The sequence below is a fragment of the Podarcis erhardii genome (assembly GCF_964252035.2).
Source record: "Podarcis erhardii genome assembly, chromosome: 8".
Lineage (NCBI taxonomy): Eukaryota > Metazoa > Chordata > Lepidosauria > Squamata > Lacertidae > Podarcis > Podarcis erhardii.
In genome coordinates, this window is record NC_138499.1 from 62,324,474 (window position 1) to 62,351,530 (window position 27,057).

General features: G+C 41.2%; 1 protein-coding gene across 2 annotated transcripts; it reads left to right on the forward strand.

The window, feature by feature from the left end:
* The first annotated feature begins 12,878 nt into the window (after positions 1–12,878).
* On the forward strand, positions 12,879–26,799 carry MYLIP (myosin regulatory light chain interacting protein). 2 transcript variants are annotated; one of them, XM_081873299.1, is made up of 7 exons: positions 12,879–13,051; positions 14,253–14,443; positions 20,246–20,431; positions 21,172–21,369; positions 22,448–22,612; positions 23,111–23,531; positions 25,458–26,799. In XM_081873299.1, exons 1-7 carry the CDS (start codon positions 12,965–12,967, stop codon positions 25,545–25,547), a joined length of 1,338 nt encoding a protein of 445 aa, XP_081729425.1. In that variant the 5' UTR covers positions 12,879–12,964; the 3' UTR covers positions 25,548–26,799. The 2 variants fall into 2 exon arrangements, with proteins under 2 accessions (XP_081729425.1, XP_081729426.1); XM_081873300.1 differs by lacking the exon at positions 12,879–13,051 and adding an exon at positions 13,828–13,850.
* The last annotated feature ends 258 nt before the right edge of the window (positions 26,800–27,057 follow it).

Consider the following 27,057-nt stretch of genomic DNA (forward strand, 5'->3'; position numbering starts at 1 on the left):
TATTGTATAATCTTTTGCTATCAAATGTTTTATAATACCAAACTTACAGCAACAATAACAGAAGAGAACAGGAAGGCTGTGCTAAGCATACTACAGATCTGTATCATATAAAAACAAACCAGGCTGTTATAAATGTCCTGCTTATCTAATAAATGATACATTTTGAGCATTACAAAATATGGGGTGGGGAAAATGCAAAGAAGTCACAAAAGGAAACAGCAAGCATTGTAACTGTAGGTAACTTAGAGCTTCTCTGTAATGTAGTTAGAGAGAACTGTCTATGTCTGTGTCATTACATAAGAAAGGCAAATTGTTACACATATTACAGTGGTACCTCGGTTTATAAACAGCCCTATTTATGAACTATTTGGTTTACGAACTCCGCAAAACTGGAAGTAGTGTCCCAGTTTGCGAACTTTACCTCGTTCTAAGAACAGAATCCGAATGGTGGAAGGGCACCGGCGGCAGGAGGCCTCATTAGAGAAAGCACGCCTTGGTTGAAGAACAGTTTCGGTTTAAGAACGGTTCCAGAATGGATTAAGTTAATAAACCGAGGTTCCACTGTAGTTGAATCTACGTGGGATTAATTTTAATACTTAAATTTTAATAACTTAAAGCAGGCAGATTTACTTTCAGACACTCAAAAGTTAATTTTGCAGTTTGCCTGCCTTGCATAGGTTTGAACACATGTGACAAAGCCAAAGTAGCCCAGGATGATGTCACTTGGGCATGTGACTAAAGTGTCATGTGTGCATAGGAAATAAATGTTCCCTGGCACAATTTTTCATCCTTGGAATAATTATGCCTTTGTGATCTGTGATTTGTGCATTGTGAAGTGCATTATTTATTTACTTTGTTACTTTTTGTGCTTATGCTGATGTCCCATTTATACCTTGTTCTTGTTCTGTACATAGTATGCTTAGTGTTAAGGTTTACACTTAAGCCTCTCCTCCTCCAAGAGGGGAGGTGTTGTGGGCGGGACGCGATTCCTGCATCACGCAGGGGGCGTTATGCCCCCTGCCCCACTCACCTGGCTGGCGCACCACGCCCACAGGTAAGCGCCCAACTGGGCGGCTTGGAGGGGGTGTGGTTTGCAGTTTAAGATACTGCTGCGCCAGCCATTCTGCCTCATTTTCCGCCTTCTCGCTGCGAGTTAAGGTTTAGACTTATTATAAGTTATTGTAAGTATAAGTTAAGTCTGCTGCAACTGGTTTTCTTATGGACAGTGCCAATCCTGGATGTATTGGATTTGTGATCATTATGCTCATTTGCCTTCAGTAGCAGTAAAGCTCTGCTGGATGAAATACAATTGCCTCTGACCTCATGGCCTCAGTACCCAGCAATCCTCAGGGGCATTAAATGATACTACAGTACCTCTGCAATATTTTGCTCTATAATATATTTGCATTAGTCCACTGCCATGCTGACGATGGACTGTGCATGGTACAGGTTGAGGGAAGCATCAGACAGGCACGCAGGTTGAGTAAGTGGGATAGTGGGGTGAGCAACTGTGGCTTGTGCCAGTAGGGCAAGCAAGAAGGGTGGCGGGGGCAGAGCAGATGAACAAGAGATGCAGTGAAGTGGCAGAGTGGGTGAGCAACAAGGGCAGTGGGTGAGCAGGTTGGGTTCTGGTGGAGGGTGTTGAAGAAGCCAAGTGAGCTGCGGTTGTCGTGGTGGGTGGGTTGAGCACAGCAGCACAGACAGAGGCATAGCTGGTGAGTAAGCTGGGCTTCTGGTGGTGCTGCGGGTTCAACAAGAGTGTAGATGAGATATGGAGATTGCCAGAGTGGTGCATGCTCTAGTTATCTCCCGCTTGGACTACTGCAATGCACTCTGTGTGGGGCTACCTTTGAAGGTGACCTGGAAACTACAACTAATCCAGAATGCAGCAGCTAGACTGCTCACTGGGAACGGCCGCCGAGACCATATAACACCGGTCTTGAAAGACCTACACTGGCTCCCAGTACGTTTCCAAGCACAATTCAAAGTGTTGGTGCTGACCTATAAAGCCCTAAATGGCCTCGGTCCAGTATACTTGAAGGAGCATCTCCACCTCCATTGTTCTGCCTGGACACTGAGGCCCAGCGCCGAGAGCCTTCTGGCGGTTCCCTCACTACAAGAAGCCAAGTTACAGGGAACCAGGCAGAGGGCCTTCTTGGTGGTGGCACCCGCCCTGTGGAACGCCCTGCCACCAGATGTCAAAGAGAAAAATAACTACCAAACTTTTAGAAGACATCTGAACGCAGCCCTGTTTAGGGAAGCTTTTAATGTTTAATAGGTTATTGTATCTTAGTGTTTTGTTGGAAGCCGCCCGAAGTGGCTGGGGAAACCCATCCAGATGGGTGGGGTTTAAATATATTATTATTATTATTATTATTATTATTATTATTTGGGGGGGGTTCAGGGGAGGGGAGGGGGACTTCGGCAAGGAGCAAGGGCCTTTCAGAGGAATAAGAGGTGGTATGCGGAAGATGGTGAATGAAGTTAGAAGGGGCGTCAGCCCATAGTTCTTGTATACTGAAGTAGGTGGTGGAAGCAAACCAGGAAATGGAAACAATATTGGAGTTACCAGCATTAATCCAGCCCTTCTGTCTGCTGAAAGGCATTATGGCTTCATAAAAGCATGGTGGGAGGAGGTCAGTGAGGTGGGGTGGACATTTTTCCAGTGCTTTGTTTTTTTTCCACAGGGCAAAAAAAAATCCGTTTCCTAAGTTCATAAGTAACAATGAATGGATGCCAAATGCAAATATAATGGCAAGCTTGGCAGTTTCCATTTGTTTAGGTTTATTCTACCAAACAAACCACTATGCTGTGAAGTAGAGGGCCTTCTTCAGATACTGCCTCATCAGGACATCCATGCTGTACTTAGGAATTGAGCCTTTGGCATGGTGGCACCTAATTCCTACTTCAAATTCCTTCCCAGTACATATCAGACAGGCACCATCTTTGTTGTTCTTTCAAGACCTAATTGAAGACCTTCCTTCAAAAATAAGCTTTTCAATTGAGATCTTTACCCTAGTCTTTATCTGTACTAGACCTGAAAAGGTTTTTACATAATGAAAGTGGTTTTAATTGTTCTTATAAATGAAATGGTGTACTTGTTTTATTGCTGATGGTTTTATTGCGAAATAACTTTGAGATACTTTATGGGACGTTATTCATAAGTGGAATTAATTAATTAATTAATATACAGGTAAAAGTAAATGTGCTAAATTAGATAATTCTTTATAACACCAGAAAATGTTCCAATACAACCAGAAAATTATCCTAAGATTTATTTTCTGTGTTTTTAGTGATTCCTGTTTTTATCTGTAAGTAGACATGAGTCCCATCTAGGAAAAAGTCAGAGTATAAATAAATTAATAATGATAATGATAATGATAAATCACCTCAACCTCTTTCCCTTTATGCAGATGCATGGGCTACGTATGCCAATAAACCAGAAGAAAACAAAACAATTTTGAAAAAGGAAAAGTGTTAAGTCCTTCATAACATGCTATATCTGAATATTTTTACTCAAACGTATGTTCTGCTGTGTTCAGTAGGCTCGCCCCTGAAAATGTGTAAATAGACGTACAGTGGTACCTCGGGTTAAGTACTTAATTCGTTCTAGAGGTCCGTTCTTAACCTAAAACTGTTCTTAACCTAAAGCACCACTTTGGCTAACGGGGCCTCCTGCTGCCGCCGCGCCGCCAGAGCACAATTTCTGTTCTCATCCTGAAGCAAAGTTCTTAACCAGAGGTAATATTTCTGGGTTAGCAGAGTCTGTAACCTGAAGCGTATGTAACCTGAAGCGTATGTAACCCGAGGTACCACTGTATAGCCTAAATTCAGCAGTTTACTGAACAGACTTTCCTTTTGTGTTTCTCATTGTCACCAAGCACTGTTATCAATATAATGAGTTTAGCAAAATATATGTAATGCCTTGTGGTTTATTAACACACACCAGGATTCAAGTGCATGCATTAAATCCTCAACCTTCTTTATAAAAATAGCTTACAGGGAAAGTGTAATAATACACCTTTTGAAATGATTAACCGTAACATAAGCTCAAATGCAAATATGTGCAAATAAAGGAGCTTGGAACGTATTGATGGCTTCAAGGCATTTTTAAAGACAATTTCCTGATTTATAGTTTGCAAAAGAGGCCTGCTTAGTACATCACTGACAAAAACCGGTTTACCCAAGCTTTCATGTCCTATCTTAGAAATGGATTAGAGTCATTTCACTCATTTGGTGCACAGTCAAATAGTTTGACTTGGTTATTACTAAAGTGCAAGACTAAGAAGGAATATATACAAACGCTTGACTTTTCTACTCTAAGTGCATTTTTAAGGCCTGAGGCATTTGACCACCGCCTACTGTCAATGTCATTTAAAAAAATATTTGCATAACTGAAGGATGGGAGCGAGGAAAATGCTCATTTAGTCCATATATATTGATGTCAGAATCAGTAGTAAGATGTTATGTCTCTAAAAATTCAAATACAAACAAATTTTAATTCACTTGTCTTAGCGTTCCCATATCCTATGCTAAACATATTTTATCTGAAATAAGTCAATTTAGAATAGGTATTTTTATATAGAAAGCATTAGGCAACCATCTCTCTTAAAGTCACACATGAGCAGAGAGTGTTACATACTCACAGGCTGAGAAGGTAGTTCTATTGTATACATGCCTTTAAAATAATTAAAAACTACATCAATATTACAGACGGGATTTTGCAGGGGCCCATTTTGAGAAAACACTGGGTGGTAGCTGTCACAAAATGGCTGCCATGGTGGCGACCCAGCCAGTCACACAATGGCTGTCTCAGGGAGGGGGGAAGGGGGAGCGGCGAACAATCACAGTATTTAATATTGCAGCAAAGCATCCATTATACAAAATGCAAACTGGTGAGGCTAAGCAATAAATATATTGCCCAAGAACCTTGATCAAAGGCAAGAGATGTGGTATATGAACCTCCAACACAAGGCCACTCATTTGAACCCCATTTGCTGCTCAAACACAACACCTATTTTACCGAAGACAAGCCAATTAATTCCCCCAATTCATCTCTAAATAAAAGTAATGTAGCACTCTGCTTGTGGTTAACGCTTAGCTGGAATGAAATATTCAACACAGCAATAGAGAAATTAAAATAATAATTTATTTGTCGGACAAATAAATATGAGGCACAGTGGTATATGGTTACCAAGCTCTGGCCTGCCCTCCTGCCATTCTGGCCAGCACTTATATTTCCTTAATCCAGCCCCCTTGCTCCTCCTGTGGCTGCCTCTGTCCAATCAGCCTGATTGAAATTCCTATTGGCTGTTTGCTAGAACCAATCACAAAAGATACACCCATTTCCCTTCCCTTTTATGGGAAACAAAAAGCTATATATTCTTCTATCTATAAATGACAAATAAGTAGTAATATATCTTACAATTGTCTCAACAAGGAACCTTAATTACCAGCTCACCTCTTGCCCTCCTTGCCCTATTGCCTTCCAAAACAGATGGTTAATCTTAACTTTTTATCTTAGACAGATGTCAAGGATCTTAAGTTCACATCATCATTGAAATATCTCCTTCTTTTGGAGGTCTCTAAACAAAGGCCTGACAACCATATGTGTGCTCTAATGATGTTTCCTGCTTGGCAGGAGGGCTGGGCTGATGGTCCCTGTGATCTCTTCCAACTATATGAAATAAGAATCTAGGATAAGGATTTAACATTTCTTAGAAAGAAACAACTTTAGAAAAAGACTTCCCTCCCTTTCTGCCAGCCAGATGCTTTTCCATTGCTCTTGACCTTTCAACCTTAGGAAAATATGGCTCAAGTTTAATGGGAGGCACATGGTTTTATTTTACTATTTATCAACTCTTAATTATGTTTATCTCTGCTTTTTTATCTTCTGTAATATGTAGGGTCAGTGTAACCTTGGCTCTCAGCCTGTAATTCCCTTTTTGACTTTGAGAATTGTTTTCTGCTATAAATCAGGGGGCCCCTTGTTCAGGAGGAAAAACATTGCCAAGGTTCTTAGACAGCTGGTCTTCTGCCTGGCATGAAACATTTGAAAATCTTTAAGCTCATTTTAAAATACAGGCCCTGATCAAAGATATAAGCTTTGATAAAAATGCAGGCTTATGATTAGATGCCTCAGTAATGCTACACACACACACTTTCCCTCTCAAGATTACACCTCTGGGCCCTCCATTTTTCTCCCCACCTCCATTTCCTACCTTGGTTCCACAGAGGCACCGGCACCGCCATTCATTTACTATCTTTGTATCTCCTCTTAGCCCATCTGTTGGTCTCTTTGTTGGCTGTGTCCATTTTGAACTGTTCCCACTCTTCTTTTTTCTGTATCTGCTGGTCAGTCAGGAGCCTGGCACTGAGGGGTACAGAGAGCCTCCTGAAGTATGCAGCCAGCTCTGACTACGTGGTTGGACTGGGCTTTTGCTCTTCCTACTGCCTGCCATCACTTCTTCTTGCTCATCTTGTGGTGCCAAAAGGACATTATCACCTATTATGGAGCTTGTTTCGTGATTTTCCCCATTAGGTTTTATGGGCCTCAAGTTACCTGAATTCAGGGAAGGGTTGTTTGTTCATTGAAAGCATCTTATACCTATTGTCAGCTGGGAAAACTTGAGAGAGAGAGAGAGAGAGAGAGAGAGAGAGAGAGAGAGAACCTGCCCTTCGACTTAAAAAATGAAATGACACAACAGAAAAAGGAACAGGGAAAGTAGAGGAAAGCTCAGGCATCAAACTTGATTTTTCAATGACCAGCTTGCATGGAAATTAGCAGCTCACAGTTCAAAAAGCGGGTCTTGGCAGCCTTTCAAGAGTAGCCTAGTGACCCAGCTGTCCTGGAAATGGCTGTAAATGCAGCCCCTAAGTTGCTGGTTTTACAGTGTGAGGCCTTGGCCTTTGGGGGCTAGCTGTAATCATCCGCTGCCATCATGGCAGGTAGGTCTCACAAGGGTGCTGTTGATACCATTGCCTCAGAGCATCTGGTCCTGCTGTTCCTCCTTACAGGACAGGTGGGGCGGATGATCTTTGTGAGGGGAAGCAGAGGCCAAGCCCAGCTGCTGAGAGAAGCACTGAGGAACCTGGACATTCCTCTGTGTCTTGTGTTTCTGAGAGTTAGCAACAAAGCTGTGGGCTCTTCATATTTGAGGCCTTCGGTGTAAAAGGCCTATGACAACCGTACTCAGTGCTCCCATTAAAAGGGCCCTGTCTGGTTGGCAAAATCCTATAGAGCTGATTGTTATCTGCTCTAAGAGATTCTGTAGAGCTGTAACATTATGAGGCTGGGATGGTGGGCTCAGAAACTGGCAAATGCCCGCTGCATTATATTTTCTTTGAACCTTCTAAATAATTGGTGGGTCCTCTGTGGTGACAATGAAACTGTAGCCTTATGAGGCTTTGCCCTCGGGTGGGAAAAATATTGCGCCTGGGAAAGGGAAGTGGGAGTCAACAGACACTCAAGGAATAGTTTCGGAGAAAAGGCTTTTATTTCTACCATCCATGAACTGGTAGAAGGAGCAAGTGTGATAAGTCACGAAAAGCATGCACGAGTTCACAATCATGTGCACAAGCATATATACCCATTCCAGATCCCTACCCCTTTCTCCTCCTTCCAGAGTCCTGCCCCATGAGTTCCTCTGAGCATTCAAAACAACTAACTAAAAATAGCAGTGCTATTTTTCTGGAAAAAGAGGTGCCACAACTCACCATGAACGCCTCCCTTATTCTCTTATAATGGCCATGGCACCCACATGAGAGGTGCTAGAACTGAGTTCCGGTGAGTTCCGGCTGAAAAAAGGCCCTGCAACTCTTCATGTGATTTATGAGACACTAAGTCAGGGGTTGGCAAAATTTTTTAGTCGTGGGCTGGTCCACTGTCCCTCAGACCTTGTGGCGGGCCGGAGAAGCGGCACCGGGGGGGGGAGCTGGAAGAAGAGGCGAGGGGGGCAAGTAGTCCTCCCCCCACCCCATCCCCAACTGCTGCGCTTACCTTCCCAGGGGCTGCCACCACCACCACCACTGCTGCTTCTGCTTCTTGTGGGTAGGCATAGCGAGCTCGTCTGCTCTGCTCTCTGGCCCACAGGAGCGCCAGGGCGGCGGCAGAGGGAAGATGAGCAGCATGAAAGGGCTGGCTCCAGAGAGGGGCTGCTTAAAATGGCACTCAACCCAGCCTCCTTCCTTCTCTAGGCAGGGCAGGGAGAAGCCAGGAGGAGGGAGGGAGGAGGCGCCGCCGCATTATGTGTGAGGGAGAGGTGGGGGAAATGGAATGGCACAGAAAAAAATATGGCGCAGCCCAAACGAACATAATCCCCCCGTCGATCCACAGACAGTCCGCAGGCCAGATCCTGAAGGCAATTGGGCCTGATCCAGCCCGCAGGCCTCAGTTTTCTGACCGCTGAACTAAGTAATGGTGGGAGTGCCCCCACAAGAAAAAGGGTTTCCAGGTAGACTTGGCCATAATGTTTGTTGCTAGACATTAAGAAGCTCTGCTTTATGCTTGGAGATAGTTTGCACCTTAGAAAGGCATCCTGTGCTAGTAGCAGCCAACCTATATCTTTAATTGTGCTTCTTCCGCAGTGGCATATAAATTGAGGGATTGGGGTGCACAGTATGGAGAACCAAATTTGACCCCTTTGGCTTCTAGGAGGAAGGTGAAACGGGAGGCGTACGCTTCCCAGTCTCCAGATGCTGGGTTGAACGGCGAGAAGCTGCTGTCGGTTGCCATTCTGAGTTCCTTGTGTCCCGGAGCTGAAGCCTGGATACACGGTGCGAGGCAGCGGTGCGGCAGGTGGCGGTGCTGCGGTGCTGTGTGTGGCAGTCAGCTCAGCGGGATCCCACCTTCGTCGCCAGTGAAATATACTCAGAGTCGCAAAGTGATTTCATGCTCTTTATTCAGCTCATAGTGGTGAGGAGGAATGAATGAAAGTCCCCTCAAAGTATCGGCTTTATATACATTATTTACACAATGGGCTGCACATGATTGGCTAATTCCGGAATTCTACTGTAAGCCAATCAGGTTGTGGATTCACTTCTCTCTGGAGCATGATTGGGTAGTTCCTGCCAACCAATCATACTGCTGCATTGTTCTAGGACCAATCAGACTGCTGCATTCTGAATCCTATTGTTCTAGGACCAATCAGACTGCTGCCTTTTGGATCCTATTGTTCTAGGACCAATCAGACTGTTGCAGTTTGGATCCTATTCAACTCAGTACATAACACCCCCCTAAAGGGAACACAGCTAGTGGTGAGGCTGCATGCTCCACTACTGGGGGCTGAGAGCAGGCAGGGGCGTGGCTGATGCCACGGGGGCGTGTCGTGCATCCCAGGGGTTTGGTACGCCGCCCGCAAGGGAGTGGCACGCGTTCTGGGGCCGTGGCGCCCAGCGCATGGGGGGGTGCATGGCAAGTGTCGGGGGCGCCGTGATGGCACCCTACTGGAATAGTGATGCCGGGGGCAGTCCGCTTCCTCCGCACCCCCGTTCCTCTGCCAGTGAACACAGCATTGTGTTAGAATAAATGTAAAAGTGACTTCAAAATTATTTTGAACTGCATATTCTAGCTCTGGAGAAGGAGCCTTCAGTAGGAAGGGTAGTGAGCTTCTGCTTATGATGGAAATGAAACTAGGCCCTTTTCAGGCCAAGAAAGTTACTGCTTGTCAACAGCATCCAATACAAGCATACCCAAGAGTGTCAGCTACTCTGCCCTCTCCCTGCAAGGTCTTAGGATTGTTTCATACACCTAGTTCAGAGCTTTCCAAACTGTGTGTTGCAACACATTAGTGTGTTGCCTGCAGTGTGTAGGTGTGTCACGCAAATATTCCCTACGCTCCTCCCGGGGCTGGGAAGGGGTTAGTTTAACCTCCATTTTGCTAGTAAAACTGAATTACTGTGTTGCAAAATGATGCATGTCTAAAAAGTGTGTCACCAACATGAAAAGTTTGGAAAGCTCTGTCCCAGTTGAACGAACTGCAGGTTGGGGCAGGGCGGAGTGGGAGACTCTTGTTTTAAGATGGCCTTAGTTGTTGTTTTTTGTAATTGGCAGCACTAGGTGGCGGTCGCAAGCAACAATGACTGAGGATAATATAACACAGTCCCCCACAGTAACCAAGATAATAAAAAAGGTTCCCCACAATCTGCAGAATCTATCATATGCAGGATGAGAGGATGGAATTGCATATAAGATTGCAGGAGAAAATGAAAATAGGCAGAGACGGAAGCTCTTTTTTTGCTGTAGCACAGTATTTTGAAATAAACTTGCAGAGGGGTAGTACATCAAAAGCAACAAGGAAAAATGTGGCAAATATATAAGCTAGAGTCCACTTGATCAGATGCATAAAGTATAATCATTGACAGGTAAAGGTGTGTGTGTGTGTGTGTGTGTGTGTGTGTGTGTGTATGCATGCTGTGATATATTTTTATGATACAGTGGTAAATATTTTTTATAAATAAATATTGTAATAGGTGAAGGGCAAGAAAATGCAAAAGTATAGCCTGTGACCATTCAAATCAGAGCTGAAATGTGTGCAAAATAAGCAGTAACTTTTATGAAAAGTTATTACAGGGGTAATAAATTAGGGTTGCCATATTTCAAAAAGTGAAAATCCGGATACAAAAGTTTTGGGTTTGTTTTTTGTTTGTTTTTGGCAAAGTTATTGAGCTTTCTTAAATGAAATGAACACAAAATCTACACTACTGACATGGGCTGGCATACATCCAGAGATTCCCAGACATTTAAGTGATTTCCACCCAGATGCTGCTTACGAGGGCTGAATGTGTAGGAAATTCCATATGTATGGCAACCCTAACAAATGATAAAAATCATGCTAGCATTGCTAAGCTAATACCTGCAATGGGATGGGAAACAATTGTCTCTATTCAGACAAAAATACATAGAATCAAGCATCACTATTGGTTCTCATGCAGCAACTGCATGCTGGAGTCTCCCAAGAAAGTGGCCAATGTCCTTGGAGAGTAAAATGTTATCCTAGTGTTTTCTGATAATTAAGGGGTGATATGATAGCCATGTTCAAATATATAAAAGGATGTCACATAGAGGAGGGAGAAAGGTTGTTTTCTGCTGCTCCAGAGAAGCGGACACAGAGCAATGGCTCCAAACTACAAGAAAAAAGATTCCACCTAAACATTAGGAAGAACTTCCTGACAGTAAGAGCTGTTCGACAGTGGAATTTGCTGCCAAGGAGTGTGGTGGAGTCTCCTTCTTTGGAGGTCTTTAAGCGGAGGCTTGACGACCATATGTCAGGAGTACTCTGATGGTGTTTCCTGCTTGGCAGGGGGTTGGACTCGATGGCCCTTGTGGTCTCTTCCAACTCTATGATTCTATGATTCTATGATTCTATGATAACAGTTTTATGTCATCTCTTCTTTTGCATTGCAGAGAGACTAGGATGTTTGTCTTGTGCAGAAAAAGCAGAAAGGCATTAGTAGTAGACAGCAGTATATACTACACTGCAAGATTAAGTACCAAATTACCAATATACCATGACGTTGGACAGTTTATCTGTGTTTTCCATTTAGTGTTTTCTTAAGCAACAAATGTGCACAGTACAGCCAAGCTTACTTGCAGTTCCAAAGATCTAACAAAGATCTCTCTCTTACACCCCTGATTGGAACACCTTGATTAGTTTTTTTCAGTAGACAGTAAAATCTTGTGAGAGTGATGCAACCCACCACTTATATTTCATCAAAGTATATTCTAAGAAAAATTGAGCTAAGTATGTTTCCTATCTTAATGGGGTGTGTGCATTATAGGAGTACCACACAGCTACTCCCATGTAATAAATAAAATAAAATAAAATAAATAATTTTATTTATACCCTGCCCATCTGGCTGGGTTTACCCAGCCAATCTGGGCAGCTTCCAGCACATATAAAAACATAATAAAATGTCAAACATTAAAAGCTGTATGCTAGTTGTTCTTATTATAAAATGTTTTACAGCATGATGGTGTTGCAATTACTATTCATAATAAGGATGGTCCTATTTATCTGATAAATATATATGGTTTATTACATGCCATATTTTAGATCACATTCAGTATAATAATTGCTGTTACTTTATTAACAGTTACTTTATTAACTATGTATGTCTACTCAAAAGTAGTTCAGTGGGACTTCCTCTTACACAAGTATGGATAGGATTTCAGCCTTAAAAATACTTTTCTTCGGATTTGCCCCTTAATTTATTTATAGAATATCTATACTGCTAATTCATTAAAAATCAGTGCAGTTCACAAGAACTGTAAATAAATTCTTACAATGAAAACCAAATAACGAAGTTAAAATAAGAAATCAGGTAAGTAACTATTGTGGTAAATATTCAGGTAAATATTATTCAGATGGTCATTTCCAGTCAGTGCCTAGCACTAACAGGATAAGCCTTCCTAGTATGTGCCTGTTAACAGAAATTGGGAAAGGACATATATAATGGAAGTGGTGGCTACATATGATGACCTTGAACTAAAGACTTGCTTCCTGGGTGCTTTAAAACTAAGCTTTATCACATCGGGCATCGCATGGCACATAAACCGTGCCTGTTTCCCCTTCACTTTTTTTCACCGATTCCTATTCTATTCCACCCTTCTTGCCCCGCACATGGAGCTCCTACGATATGCAGTCGGAAACCTCAAATTCCCTCTGCCAACCTCTATGAGGCTATCTTGGCAATAACAAACCGCCACCCCCCTCCCCCGCCGCTTCGGTTGGCTGGGACGGCTGCATGTAAATAGAGCAGCGTGCGCGCATTGGTTCGCTTTCGTTCGGAGGGCGGGGGCTGAGGAGGGAGGGGAGCGCGCCGAGGAGAGATATAGGAGCGCCAACTGCCGCTCGCCTCAAAGCACGAAAAGGTTTGTGCGCAGGGGGAGGGTGCGGGCTGGCGGTGGGCAGCCGCGAGGCAGCCGGGGCTCTTCGGTGCGCGTCTTCGCGACAAGGCAGCGGCCATGCTGTGCTATGTGACCAGGCCGGACGCGGTGGTGATGGAGGTGGAGGTAGAGGCCAAGGCCAACGGCGAAGACTGCCTCGACCAGGTGAAGAGCCGCGCGCGTTCGCTCTCTCTCGCTCTTCCCCCCCCCCCTTCCCGCAAACCCGCCGTTGATTCATGAATGGTCGTTGAAGGAGCTCGCGACCCACGAGCCGCGACGGGGCTGCTCTCGCGCGCTCTCTGCTTCGGCTCGAGATTATCCGAACGAGAGCCGCCGCCTTTTCTCGTGCTCGGTGGGACTGGACACAGAGCAGCTGGGGATCGGGATGGGGGGGGGGATGCAGGCAAGGGGAGGGGGATGCAACGGCCTCGGAGCTGCGGAGCCTGCAGCGACGCCGCTGCTCTGACTGCCTCCCACGCGTTGCTTACTGAGCTGCGGCTCCCCCCCCCCCGCATCCCACATCCTGAAATCCCCCCCCTTTTGCTACCATTAGCCACGTGGCACTTTGCAGGGGCGATGGCAGGTGACTTGACTGCCCCCCCTAAATGTATCGCCCCTGCATGGGGAATACTGTGCTTGGCAAGGCATGTGGACTAATCGTTATATTTGTTACGACAGGCAACTGAACCCTGCAAGGCTCTAGTTTTCGTTGGCACCACGTGGTGTAAATGTACATGGCACATGTGAGCGTGGGATTGATTGAACCGTCTGCTTTCAACCTGTGCATGGAGAAGTTCAGGGTTTTATGTAGTGGCCCAGCTGCGCCCATTGTTTATGCTCATTTAACCCTGAACGTTCACCCAACTGTACATGTTTTTGGCAGGAGACCCAAGTCTTTGGATTTGGTGTTTACAACATGGTGAATGTTCTTGCACAGATGGATCATTCTTTCTACAAGCTTTAGGTATGAGGTGTTGGTTCTGGCACCCTAAGAGCAATCTGATTTAGCTTGTCATTTTGTAGTATACGCTTGTTTATCAGCTCCACTAGTATCAAGTGGCATATTGTTTTGTGGGCTTCCTGAAGTTTGTTAAACAACGTCTTGCCACACTACTTCATGATGATTCTTGTACTAACAAAACAAATTCCTTCCAGTAGCACCTTAAAGACCAACTAAGTCAGTTCTTGGTATGAGCTTTCATGTGCATGCACACTTCTTCACTTCTGAAGAACTTCAAGAACTGACTTAGTTGGTCTTTAAGGTGCTACTGGAAGGAATTTGTTTTGTTTTGACTATGGCAGACCAACACGGCTACCTATCTGTAACTTGTACTAACGTTTATGATGCTCCAATTTTTAATCATAGGTTTGTAGACGACTGGGCATTATAGAAGTTGATTACTTCGGACTCCAGTTCACAGGCAGTAAAGGAGAGAATTTGTGGCTGAATTTGCGAAATAGAATATCCCAGCAGATGGACGGTCTGCCTCCTTACAGACTGAAACTACGTGTCAAATTCTTTGTGGAGCCCCATCTCATATTGCAAGAACAGACAAGGTAAGAAAGAACTCCCAGTGAGACCTGTTCATACTTTATTTTCAATATATGCAACTCTCCAGTAGAAGTTTAGAATGTGACTTGAATGTTTCAGTAGAACTGAATCTGAAGCTAAGGTCTTAATATGTTTTGTTTTGACAAAGGTCTTATTGTAAAATAGTATTTGTTATGGGGAATAAAACATACTGGGTAGTACCTCTTGTAATTACAGGAGCCTTTCTACAAGTGGAAGTAACACAAAGTGTTTGCCCGATAGTAACCTCATAGCAGTGTTATTGCAGGTCGTTTTAAAATGTTCATAGCAGGAAACTGTTCCACCCAGTGTTTCAGTTTACAGAGCTCTGATATCATATTACAGTAATGTTTCAAACAAGTTTAGGCCCTGCTTCAAACCACAAAGAGAAAACAGCTGGTTTCTCCCTTTAGGAAATATGTAGCTATCTTAAGCTTACACTTGAATTCAAACACTGACAAAAATTGTGTAATTACACTTTTAAAATGCACTTGGAAGACTCCACCTTTATTCCCTATGGGGCTTATTTAGGTAGCCTTCATGGTAAAATTTCACCCAGCCATATAATTCTTAAGATGAAATGTTTCAGTAGCATGGTGAGATTTTTTAAAAAATACATTTTACTTCCAAACTGTAGCCTGCTATAGATGGTTGCAGATAATCACAACTCTTCCATGAATGCATTTATGCTGTTCTCATGCTTTGTACATAATGTTATTCTATTGTAACAATGAGTTAACTATTTGTTAGGCAGGCAACTTGCAAATCTGGATGCTGCTAGGTTCATGGGATGGCAGGGCTGCTAATATTTTATTGACTAAAATAGTTCTGAAATAATCTGTACAGCTTTTTAATATTCAGGCTGCATCTTCTTTTCTTTTCTTTTTTAAGTGCACAGACCTCCTGTGTTGTGTATTATGTTTTCAAAAGCTTTCATTGCATGTGATGGAACAATATTTCTTACATGAATTACTTCGGTTAATATTTTACTTTTAAGAAAACAATGCTGTGCATTATAACTTGGGGATATTTTTCATACTGCTATAGTTACTGTGCAAAATCTGGCTTACAGCTGTTTGGGACTTTTAAACCTTAACACTCATACATTTTTTGTGCTAGACTTGCAAAGTGAAGACCAGGAGTTCCATCCTGTCATATGTTAATATAGCAACAATTTTCTGAACTGCTTTGAAAGGCTATGAATGTTGGCAAGTTCCAAAGAATGAGAGTACCAGTGCGGGGGGGACCCATTCTCTTTGTCGTCGTCCTCCAGGCTTAAGAGATTCAATGTTGACGTCTCATCCTCACTTAGTCTGTGCCATTGAAAAAGAATAGGCATCAGTTTGAGAGCACTGACAGGATCAGTTCCCTTGTATTTGCATATTGTTTGTGTAGAAAACAGTGTACTGAGATTAGGTTATTCTTTTGAAGTATTAACCATTGTGTGAATATGTATTTGTAAATGGAAGTTTTGTATATGTGTAAGAGATAAGTGAGAGCTGGCTATTATAAATTTCAAGAGTTCAACCCTAGAGCACTCTCCACATAAATTTGAATTAGATTGGATTTTGAAGACGTAATGGTCTGTTTTGATTTGACTTGACCCGTGAAACTGCTTTTAATAGGCTTGAGAACATGACATTAAGTGTGAAACTGTGATTGCTGTTCTGCTGTTTTACTTAATTAATAGGTTGAATGATTCTTCAAACCTAGATTTCCACAGTAGCAAATCATTGTTATTACATTTGCCCATATTCTACTATAGTAATTTATAACCAGGAAAAGAAGCCCAAACAGTGTGTCAGCTGAAATTTCATGGTCTTAAATATGAACACCTTTATTCCAAGTCCATGTGCTAAGTTGAAATGCTTCAGGATACATAGTTCCTGGTACCTGAATATTGTAAAAAGTGGGGGATGGGGAGAAGAAACAAAAAAACTTTAATTAAGATGCTCCTGTAATTACTTTAACTTTTAAAAGGAATTGTGCTAGGGTGTTGTGAAGCCATCTATATAATTGGGAATTGTTTTGAGTTTGGATTTATTCCAGGGAATTCAGGGAAGCTTCATGGAGCTGCCTGGTAGTTTGTTTTTAGGTAAAAACAGGATAGTAAATGAGAAATCCAAGGTTCAGAATGAGTTGCAATGAGAAAGTTGAGTCTCAAAACTTATTCTGGGTGTGGCTGTGTTTTACTCGCTAACAGTGAAGGCAGCAGTGAAGGATGTGTGGCGGCTGCTCTAGAGAAGCAACAACAATGTAACTGTAGGTCATTGACTGAAAGTAACCCTTGCTAATAGCTGCCAGGCTGTTCTATGGAATCGGTGACTGCTGCATTGGAAGAAAGCCGAGTTTCTGGGGAAATTAGACTCCTGATTGGTCTGAAATGGTTGCTTCAGGGAAGAAAGTTCTGCTTTTGTGGTCGAGGCTTTTTGTGAAGAAGTAACAAGTCTAAACTTTTGTCTACTTTTGGAATAGTAAGCATTGTTGACGTTGAGTAAATATGTGAAACTTCTTATATTAAATTTTATCCTTTAAAACTTCTTGTTAAAGTTCAGTAGCAATACATTTAGAATACTGGAATAAAGTAACTTGTATTTTGTAGTGAGTGGTCAGAAATTAAACAGCTACTATAATTAAGGACATGACAAAACCATTAATTCCATTTTACTTTCTAACATCTAGTGTATTAACTTTTTAGTTAAGAATTAAAGTTCAGTTTGATCTCCGAAGAGATAAAATCAGAATTCTGGCCATTCTAGTGAGCTATTTAAATTTGTTTCAAACAGTTTGCTGCATTAAAACTGGCTTATTGAATTTGCATGTACAGTACAGTTCACACATGTACTTTGCAGTCTAAATATATTTTGTCTAGGTAAGTGTTCTGTTTTGCCCAAGTGCAATTAAATCTTGTGGTGGTTGCTGAAAAAAGTGTTGAATCCATATAACTACATGAAGCATAGCTGAACAAGCTTTCCCCTCCCTTATCAATCAACAATGATGAACAAGGATTGGGAATCTTGCCTCTTCTGCCATTGTACAATATGACAGTAATAATAGTTTATTACCTGCTTTTCACCCTAAGGTCCCAGAGTGGGTTATAATAATTAAAACACAATGTTAAACACAAATTAGCACAAATTACATCGCTAGATACCTGTGAGATTGCCTTACCACATATATGCCCACTCAACCATATTGATAGAAATGACACTGTTATAGGTGGGTGCCATATAGTACCCATTCCACATATATAGGAACTCAAATATTTTAGTGGAAACACCTACACTTTGGAACTCCCTGCCTATTGGTGTCGCTTTAGAACTCCCTGCCTATTGATGTACTCCTTTTTGTGCCTGCTAAAACATTTTTGTTTAGACAAGTTTGCCCTAATGTTTAGAAAAGTTTGTGAGTTTTAATCTGTTTTTAGCCTATTGTTAGTTTAGCTTTTTGAAAGTCTTAAAATGTTGAGGCTGATTCTTTTTATTGGCAGTTTTATTATTTTATCTTTTTGTAAACTTCTTTGAGGTTGTTTTCTTTACAATTAGGAAGTAAATAAAAGGTATTGTGTTATAAACCACAGTATCCTCCACCTGCTCAGATTCTTGCACATTGTTGTTGGCATCCATGTGTCTTAAGAGACAATGGAGTGTGCCTTCAAACAGCTGTGTTAGCACCAAAGTGACCTTCCCAGGGTGCAAGTCTGGGCAGTGTGTATGGAGGATCCTGGGCTGTGCAGACGACAGGACCCCTCCCTTGGCCTCACTGATGTGGTCCAAAGGAAAGCAGAGCAAAACCTGTGGCACCAGCTTGGCTGTAGGGGTTGCCAGAAGGAGGCGTACAAGGTGCCATCGGCTTCTGTCCCCCCCCCCCCATAAAGCTGAGGCATTCTGCTCAAACACTGGCTTACTGCCTCCGTGCACTACTAAATGTGCATGGGGGGGGGGAGCAGTTGGCAATCCCGTCACCCCATTCCATTCTGCTCGAAAGGTGCTGCTGGTCTCTGGGATAAGGTTCAGGGGGAGGTTCAAGGGGGAAAGAAGGCTCTTTCAGATTCTGATCCATGTATTTTAAACTTAAAAATAGGTTTTCTATTTTACAGGCTAACAAATAAAAACCTAGCATCATTGACAGGAGTTATTTGCACAGAAGCTGGCACCTGTCTTGTACTATAACTCCCTCACAGATTGGTGTGCGATTGTCATACTTGCAGTCCCATGAGTTATAACCAATATTGGCCAGAATATTCAGTTATGATTTTAAAAAGAAATTATAAAAAAGATTTTAATTTTGCAACAGATCATTCCAAGAGAAAGTCCTCACCACCGTCTTTCCACTTCTGAGCTAGAAGGAGAGCAAGATCTGATTCACAATACGTATATATTAGTAGGCACAACAATATTTCTAATTTGATATGTGAGACAACTAATCGTCTATCACCAGATACTTAACAGAATATTATAGACTCATAGCCAAACAACCCATTATTTTAAGAAGTTTTGTGAAAGGGAATTTCATTAATGCAAGCAGTGTCTGAGCTCTCGGTACAGTACAGAGCCTAAGATTTCAGATTAAAACTGCCACTGCTGGAAGAAAAGGGGGAACTTTTTTTCTGCCTCCAGCCATTCTCTGAAGACTGGAGAAGAGACCCTCATAAGAATATTAGGGGGGTGGGCAGGGGAAGTATGGCTTTGTTTTTTGCAGTCTTCAGATGAGGACTAGACCATGTAAAAATGAACATAAGATTTTAGCTGCAGTTCGTTCATTTTCAGCTTTGCATTCTTGTTACAAAAAAAAGCTCACCTAGACACTCCATGGTGGCACCCACAACCTAGGTTTAAGGTGCCATTTAGTTCCTAGCTTTTATATCTGTTTCTAACACTGCTCATGACAGATTTACTATTCCCCTCAGCCCCATTTACACTATATATTTAAAGTAGTATATCACTTTAAACAGTCATGGCTTCCCCCAGTGAATCCTGGAAACTAAAGTTTGTTAAGAGTTTTGAGAGATGTTAGGAGACTAATACCCCTTTCATAGCACAGTCTCCTGGGAAAAGGACTTGCCAGTTAAACCACTCTGGGAATTTTATCTCTCGGAAAGGAATAGGGATCTCCTAACTAGTCTCACTACAGTTTACAGGATTATTTGGGGAGGCCATGATATTGCTTTGGGGAAGTGGTATGATACTGCTTTAAGTGTATAGTGCAGAAGGGACCTCCTTAATATCTGAGAAACACTCAGTACGGACAAGCCAACCTCTGGCAGCTTATGTGTGTTTGGTATGTGTTGAACTGGCAATGCAGCTGTGATGGTGGGGCAGTTCAGATCTCTGCCTTTCTTTACGTTAAAGCCTTCAGTTTGCTATGCTTTTAAAATCATTGATCTTCAGAGGAGGTATCCTCAACAATTCATGGTGGGTTTTATTGTGCCTCATGATTGTAAGTTGCCATCATCCTTCAGTAATATGTGAAGTCACATGTAAAGGACCTTTCCCCTGACTAAACTCCTGTTCCTTCCTGGAAATAAACTTAGAATAGATGCTGTTCTGTTCACTCACTTCGACTAAAACTTCATCTTTAATACTGTCTTTCTATTTCAATGTCTCAAGATGAATCAGACTTCCAATTTATTCTATATCACTGAGGTATTCTGTCATTTATTTTCCAATTCTTACAGATAGGGAAATCAGAACAATATCTTGTGAATTTTAAAAGAAGGAGCAGACCTATTTCTGTCACATATTTTACTAAATATGACTTAATACTTTTTAAAATTAATTTCCTTTTAGGCACATGTTTTTCTTGCATATAGAGGAGGATCTTCTGGCTGGTAATCTTCAGTGTTCTTCTGAACATGCAATTGAACTTAGTGCACTACTTGCCCAGTTGAAGTTTGGTGATTATAATCAAAATACTGCCAAATATCATTATGAAGAGTTCTGTGCAAAGGAGCTTACCACTACTGTTTTGGACAGGTAAGAGGGTTTGTTTCTTAGGAACATTACCATGGCTGAAATATTTGTTCAGATGCATATCATTGGCAAAACCACTGCAGTTGCAAACCACACATTTTTATTTGCAGGATTTATGCTAACACAGTCATATCTAAGACTTCATTTTCTGTAGTACTCATAATATTTAAGGATTTTAATTTTGAAGCTATATGTTACCTGTGTATTACCATAATATATTTTCCTGATTCTTAGACTGATTAAATAAAATATTTTTTTAAAAAAGCAGGTCTCAGTGGGAGAATTTGAAAATGTTTACATCTCCTATTGAACTGAGTAAAGATTTAGAATTGTTTAAGTGTGGTGAGATTGTTCCTCAATTAGTGTTTGAGTTTTTTAAAGCATGAAGCCACATTTATAGTTCAACAAATTTTGTAATCTTGTTTTTCTCATAAGGCACCTAATCTTACCAACAACTGTTTAATGTGTTGCCATGTAAAACCTTAATTCTGAATATTACGTAATACCATACTTAGTTACATTTAATTAAGGACAAAAAATATACTTAACAATGTATCATTAAAATTAAATCTATAAAATTTATAACATTTGAGATCTTATTGATAAAAGCCAGTATTTAAATCTTGTAAATCATTAAAAGTTACAAAATGTTCATGAAGTTGATTGAAAATGTCTTTAAACACTGTACCTTGCTTATGCATGTCTGAATGATTAACCTATTCTCAACTTTTTGTTACCTACAGTATTACTGCAAAGCATAAGGAACTTGAAGGCCTCACCCAAGCTTCAGCAGAGTATCAAGTTTTACAGATTGTGTCAACACTGGAGAACTATGGGGTGGAATGGCATTCTGTTAGAGACAGCGAAGGGCAGAAACTTTTTATTGGAATTGGTCCTGAGGGTATTGCCATGTGTAAAGATGACTTCACTCCCATCAACAGGTAATAAATGCCTACTAAATTCCATTAAAAGGTTCAGAAGAGTTGTGGGATACACATCTGTTGTGATTCAACCATTGTTACCTGTTGTCCTCTATGATTCACGCTCAACTTCACATGGGTGCACTTCTCCGATAGGACTTCCCCTTCGCCAACCCCACACCTCCAAACCTCTTCCACTGGAAGCACTACACGAGGGGCTTTACAAGCCCTGTGCTTGGGAAGTGCTGAGCACAGAGCTTGCAAAGTCCCCTGGGAAGTGCTTCCCAAGTGCCCAGCAGTCAGGTGATCCTCAGCCATTTGGGTCTTTACAAGCAGCAGATTAATAGTGCATGCAAAGCCCCGTTCATCCAGGCACTGACTTTACCTGCTCTTAACTCATGTCATATATGGGCAGATGGGCATCTCAAGGGCCGAATGGCAAGGGCTGCCATGCCTAATTATGTCCATGGGCTGGAGATCCCCCACCCCCGTGCGCTATACATTAAGCTGTCAAAATAGTTGTAGGTGGCTTTGTTTCTTTCCGGTAGTGCATGATGTGGAACCAGATTACTTAAGAGATTGCCTTGACGCATATATTATTACCTAACAATTGCATTCCTCCAAATGGGCATTGTTAAGGATTCGTTATGCTCCAGAGGTCTGCCTGACATGAACTAGAAACCAGACCTTTAGTGTTGTGACTCCAGCTTTGTGGAAGCAGCAGCTAGCATTTTTGCTTTCAGATGACTGTTGAAAACTTAACTTTTTAAGTGGGCTTCTCTGAAGAGTAACGAACCATTTTACATTTTATACTAAACAGGATCTTGTAATTTAATGTTTTAAAGACCTTTTTATACTTGCGTATTTATATTTTTACTATTTACGTTGTTCTCTTCATAATCTAGCTTTATGCTTTGGAAACACTTGTTATGTAGGTTATATATTATTAAATAAATAAATATAAAGAGCTATATTGTTCTAGCTTAGTATTAATCTTAAATGTACCCTGCCAATCTATTCCTGGCTGTAGTTGTTCCTCAGAGTCGTTTTAGGCTCTCAGTACAGGACTTGTTCTTTAACATACTTGCCTTCCTTATAGGATTGCATACCCAGTTGTTCAGATGGCAACGCAGTCTGGAAAGAATGTGTACTTGACTGTCACAAAGGAATCTGGCAATAGCATAGTTCACCTTTTCAAGATGGTCAGCACCAGAGCAGCTAGTGGACTGTACAGAGCGATAACAGAAACACATGCATTTTACAGGTTTGTATTTCTGGAAAACGAATCCAGCTTCAAATGCATCAAATATTTCCTGCATAAGTGCTTAAGTTAAGTTGATATAACAATGGCGTAAACTTAAATATTTGTGAAATAAAAGGTTTCATTTTATTCTGCTGCCTCCTGAGCAGATTTAATTTTGTTGGTTAGGAATATTATTTTATATCTGAAGTGGGAAGAAGTGCTTGAAGAAACCTCTTGTATGAACACAAGATAAAGTTAACACTTCCTAAACATACCATTAAATAAATTTCTCATGCAACTCTGGTTTATCAAACTTGTAACAACCCATTTCAAACTATTCTCTTTTAGGGAATGGAAATATTCAAATTAAGAATGCCGTTTTGTTTTTAGAATAGTCTTCCATGTTCTCATTGCAATTACAGTATTAGAATTATTTGAATAAACGGAGCCTGTTATTTCACCTTTGTGTTCAGTTTGACTGAGTTATACTTTTGTTTCCCCCCCCCCCCACTCTGATAGGTGTGACACTGTTACTAGTGCTGTTATGATGCAGTACAGTCGAGACTTAAAGGGTCATTTAGCATCCTTGTTCCTGAATGAGAATATTAATCTCGGCAAAAAGTATGTGTTTGATATTAAGCGGACATCTAAGGAAGCTTATGATCATGCAAGGCGAGCTCTTTACAATGCTGGCATTGTGGATCTTGTTTCGAGAAGCGACCAGAGCCCGCCCAGTTCTCCCCTTAAGTCTTCAGAAAGCAGTATGAACTGTGATAGCTGTGAAGGTCTCAACTGCCAGCAGATGAAAGCTCTTCAAGAAAAGTTACGGAAGCTTAAAGAATCCCTACTATGTATGGTATGCTGTGAAGAAGAAATAAATTCAACATTTTGTCCATGTGGTCACACCGTGTGCTGTGAGTCATGTGCTGCACAATTACAGGTAATTATTAAGTTAATTACAACAACATTGAATCGCATATTAAATTATTGGTCTGATTTTTACATTACATGAAAGCATAGTATAAAACAACTGTGGCTTAATGTGAGTGAGCAGTGGGCTGATACATAATACTCTAATCATGTTATCAGATTTATATACAGTGGTGCCTTGCAAGACGAAATTAATCCGTTCCGCGAGTCTCTTCGTCTAGCGGTTTTTTCGTCTTGCGAAGCAAGCCCATTGACGGCTTAGCGGCTTAGCGCTATTAGCGGCTTAGCGGATCAGCTGATAAGCGGCTTAGAAAAGGGGGGGGGGACCGCAGGAACTCGCAAGACATTTTGTGAAGCAAGCCCATAGGGAAATTCATTTTGCGAAGCGCCTCCAAAACGGAAAACCCTTTCATTTAGCAGGTTTTCCGTCTTGCGAGGCATTCGTCTTGCGGGGCACCACTGTACCGCCTTTCATCTCAGTATCACAGGGTAGATTAGAGTATAAAAACACAAAAATACATAGTGAAAGCAAACAAAGCAATAGCCTCCCCCTGTGCGTGCACCCACCCACCCACTTTTTAAAAAGTCATAGATTGTTTAATGAGCCAAAGGCCTGGGAGAAGAGGAACATTTTTGCCTGATGCCTAAAGATATGTAGTGAAGGTTCTGGGAGAGCATTCCACAAACAGAGCCACTGCAGAAAAGGACAATTCTCTCTCTCTCCCTCCTTTAAAAAAAAAAATATTGAAACTTTTCAGCATATGATACAATAAAAAAATTAATCTAAAGAAAAGAAGAAAATACCAAGTCCTCTTTCAGAGATAAATCTTAACCCTTGTGTCACATAAAAGTGGACGGACCCTCCCATCTCTCACCTGGGAACTTTTTCTTCCAGCTTCCCACCCTGCAAGATCTTCCATTCCTTGCCTCTAATACAGTTTTTCGCTTTCTATCCATCACCTTCCTGTTCATTCCCTCATTAAGCCAGAGTATAGGACCTTAGAAAAACAAATACAAATACAAAAGAAAAGGCCCATTCTCATGTTGCCACCCTCTGTACCTCGTGGTGAGGGCACATAAAGAAGGGCCTCATACGGTGATCACAGGGTCCGGCCCAGTTGCAAAGGAACAAGCCAGAGCTTGACTTGTGATTTCCAAACTTGGGCTTCTGGCTTGTTTGGCCAAATAAACCGTAAGTGGTAAGCCAAAAACAAACACTGGCAAGCCCAAGTTTGGACCTCACAGCAAGCCATTCTCTGGCTTGTCATATTCGTAGCATGGTGTCACAGCAGTAGTGCACCAGAATGCAGTTCATTTCTGTTAAGCCTTACTTGGCTTTAAGCTATGCTATAATGTGATGTGACAACTGAGTCACTACCTTTCCAAGTATTTTGCTGTTCTCCATACTTAAAACAAATTCTCAAACCGGTTGATAAAACAGACATAGAAGGGAACATCGGTTCATAGCATTTAATAGCTGTGTATAGCCTTAGACTCTTTGGCATACTGTTGAGAGAAGATGGAGATATTCCTTAGTAGTAGTTAAAATACCCTGTCAAATGCCTAATTTGACCTACCAGGTAAGTAACACAGATTTTGGTGAAATTGCTGAAAATATTAGGCATAAGCTTGAAATTCTTTGGAACGTCACATTTGTCAACATTTTGTGGCATCTTGAAATTAAACAGTACTACTTACATGGAGATCATATGATTTCTACTTTAGATTCTGGAGCATATATGTTCTAGTTATGAACACATTTGTATAAATCTGCTAAGGCTTGCTTTTGTGACAAGTATTTTTAAAACTTAAATATATATCAGCAGAAAAACAGTGTTAGAACCTTCAGGCTATGTGAACTGATAAACCCTTATATTAGCCATAAAGTTGTTAACAACAGTGAATAAATGTTCCAACTTTTGTTTTTTCCTTCTAGTCATGTCCAGTTTGCAGATCTCGAGTAGAGCACGTCCAGCATGTGTATTTGCCTACCCACACCAGCCTTCTAAATCTGACCGTAATCTGACCTCCATGTTATCACTGGAAGATGTACACTATACAAGCTTCTAAACTATCTTGTACTTCCAAAATACTGCACTAATGTTTTCTCCGACTCCATTGATGGTGAAGGTGAGCAGTCACTTCAGCATCTGCCAGCAATTATAGTCAAAACGACCGCAACAAAACTATGGGGGGAGGGAGGGGAGAATAGGGAACAATCTCTGTTTAGAGAATTTGTTTTATGGGTATACTGTGAATGACTTGTAGACAACCTCATGTCACATGAAGCAACATTTATTTATAAAATGGCAATATACAAAAAAAAATCTGAGAGGAGGAAAGATGAAAAGTTACTCCGTAGTATCCAGCAAGGGCAACACTGCCTGTTTTGGCAATTATAAATATTGTTTTTAAAGTTACTTTATTTAGCATGATCACTCCATTTATCTTTTAGGAAAACTAGTTTTTTAATATCTACATCTGTTATTTCACAGTAACTTAGTTTCTGCTTTTAGTCTCACTGAAGAAACTATTTTTAAATCTTTGTATTTAAGAACCTAAGATTGCAAAGCTTTAAGCAAATAGTTGTATTTGTTTCATCAAAAATAGGTAACTTGCAAAATTTACTGTAAAGATTTGAGTAAATTTGGCAGCCTGTTGGGCACCTCCTGAGAAGAAAATGCTGAAATACTTACATTAAAAAAAGTAACTTTGAACATCTGTGAAACATTTTTCTCTTGCAAGAGTCAGTTGTTTCTCTTGTACTTGTTTCTGTTTATCTGCCTTGTGTTGGGAGAAATGTATTCTCAAACAGTATAATATTAATATGGTTTTCTAAAATGCAGCTGTGTTAAATTATTCTTTCTTAAAACCGTCTTACCTTCTACCACAAACCCTGTCCCTGGGCATTTTGGACTTTGGTCAGCTAGTGAATGCTCCAAAATATTGAAAACTAGATGACCATGTTTGGGTGCAATACTAGCTAAAAAGAAAGCTAGAAAAGTCACTTTACTGAGACTTTCTGAATATACTTTTCATATTGCCTTAATGTAGCAGTAATGTGTGTATGCATTTGTTTCTTTGCACAGACATTTTGTCAAAATATTAAAGCTCTACTTTTTTATGGCACATTAGCGTATAAACCTTACTCCAAAAGGTATTTATTTTTTCACTTTGTAAAAAGTTTTCTTTCCACATGAAGCAAGAACTCCTATTATGGTAGACAACTTGTCTTTTTTATATATTCAGGTTAATAAAGGACTTTTTTATATACAGAATTTTGCAGTACTTCTTCATTTGCATGCCTTACATACTAATGCTAACTACAAGCAAGATCAAGACACCAGCAGACACATCCTGGTTACCTCCATCCTTCTGCAGCCTCTCACAGGGCAGGGGGTGGGAGAGCTGCAGACAGTGGACATTTCCTCAAGCAGAAGTTTATTATGGAAGGGATTTTATTTCTGATTATTTAATTAGATTTTTACATACATTCACGTGTGACACAATGACAAAACATAACCATACTACATAGC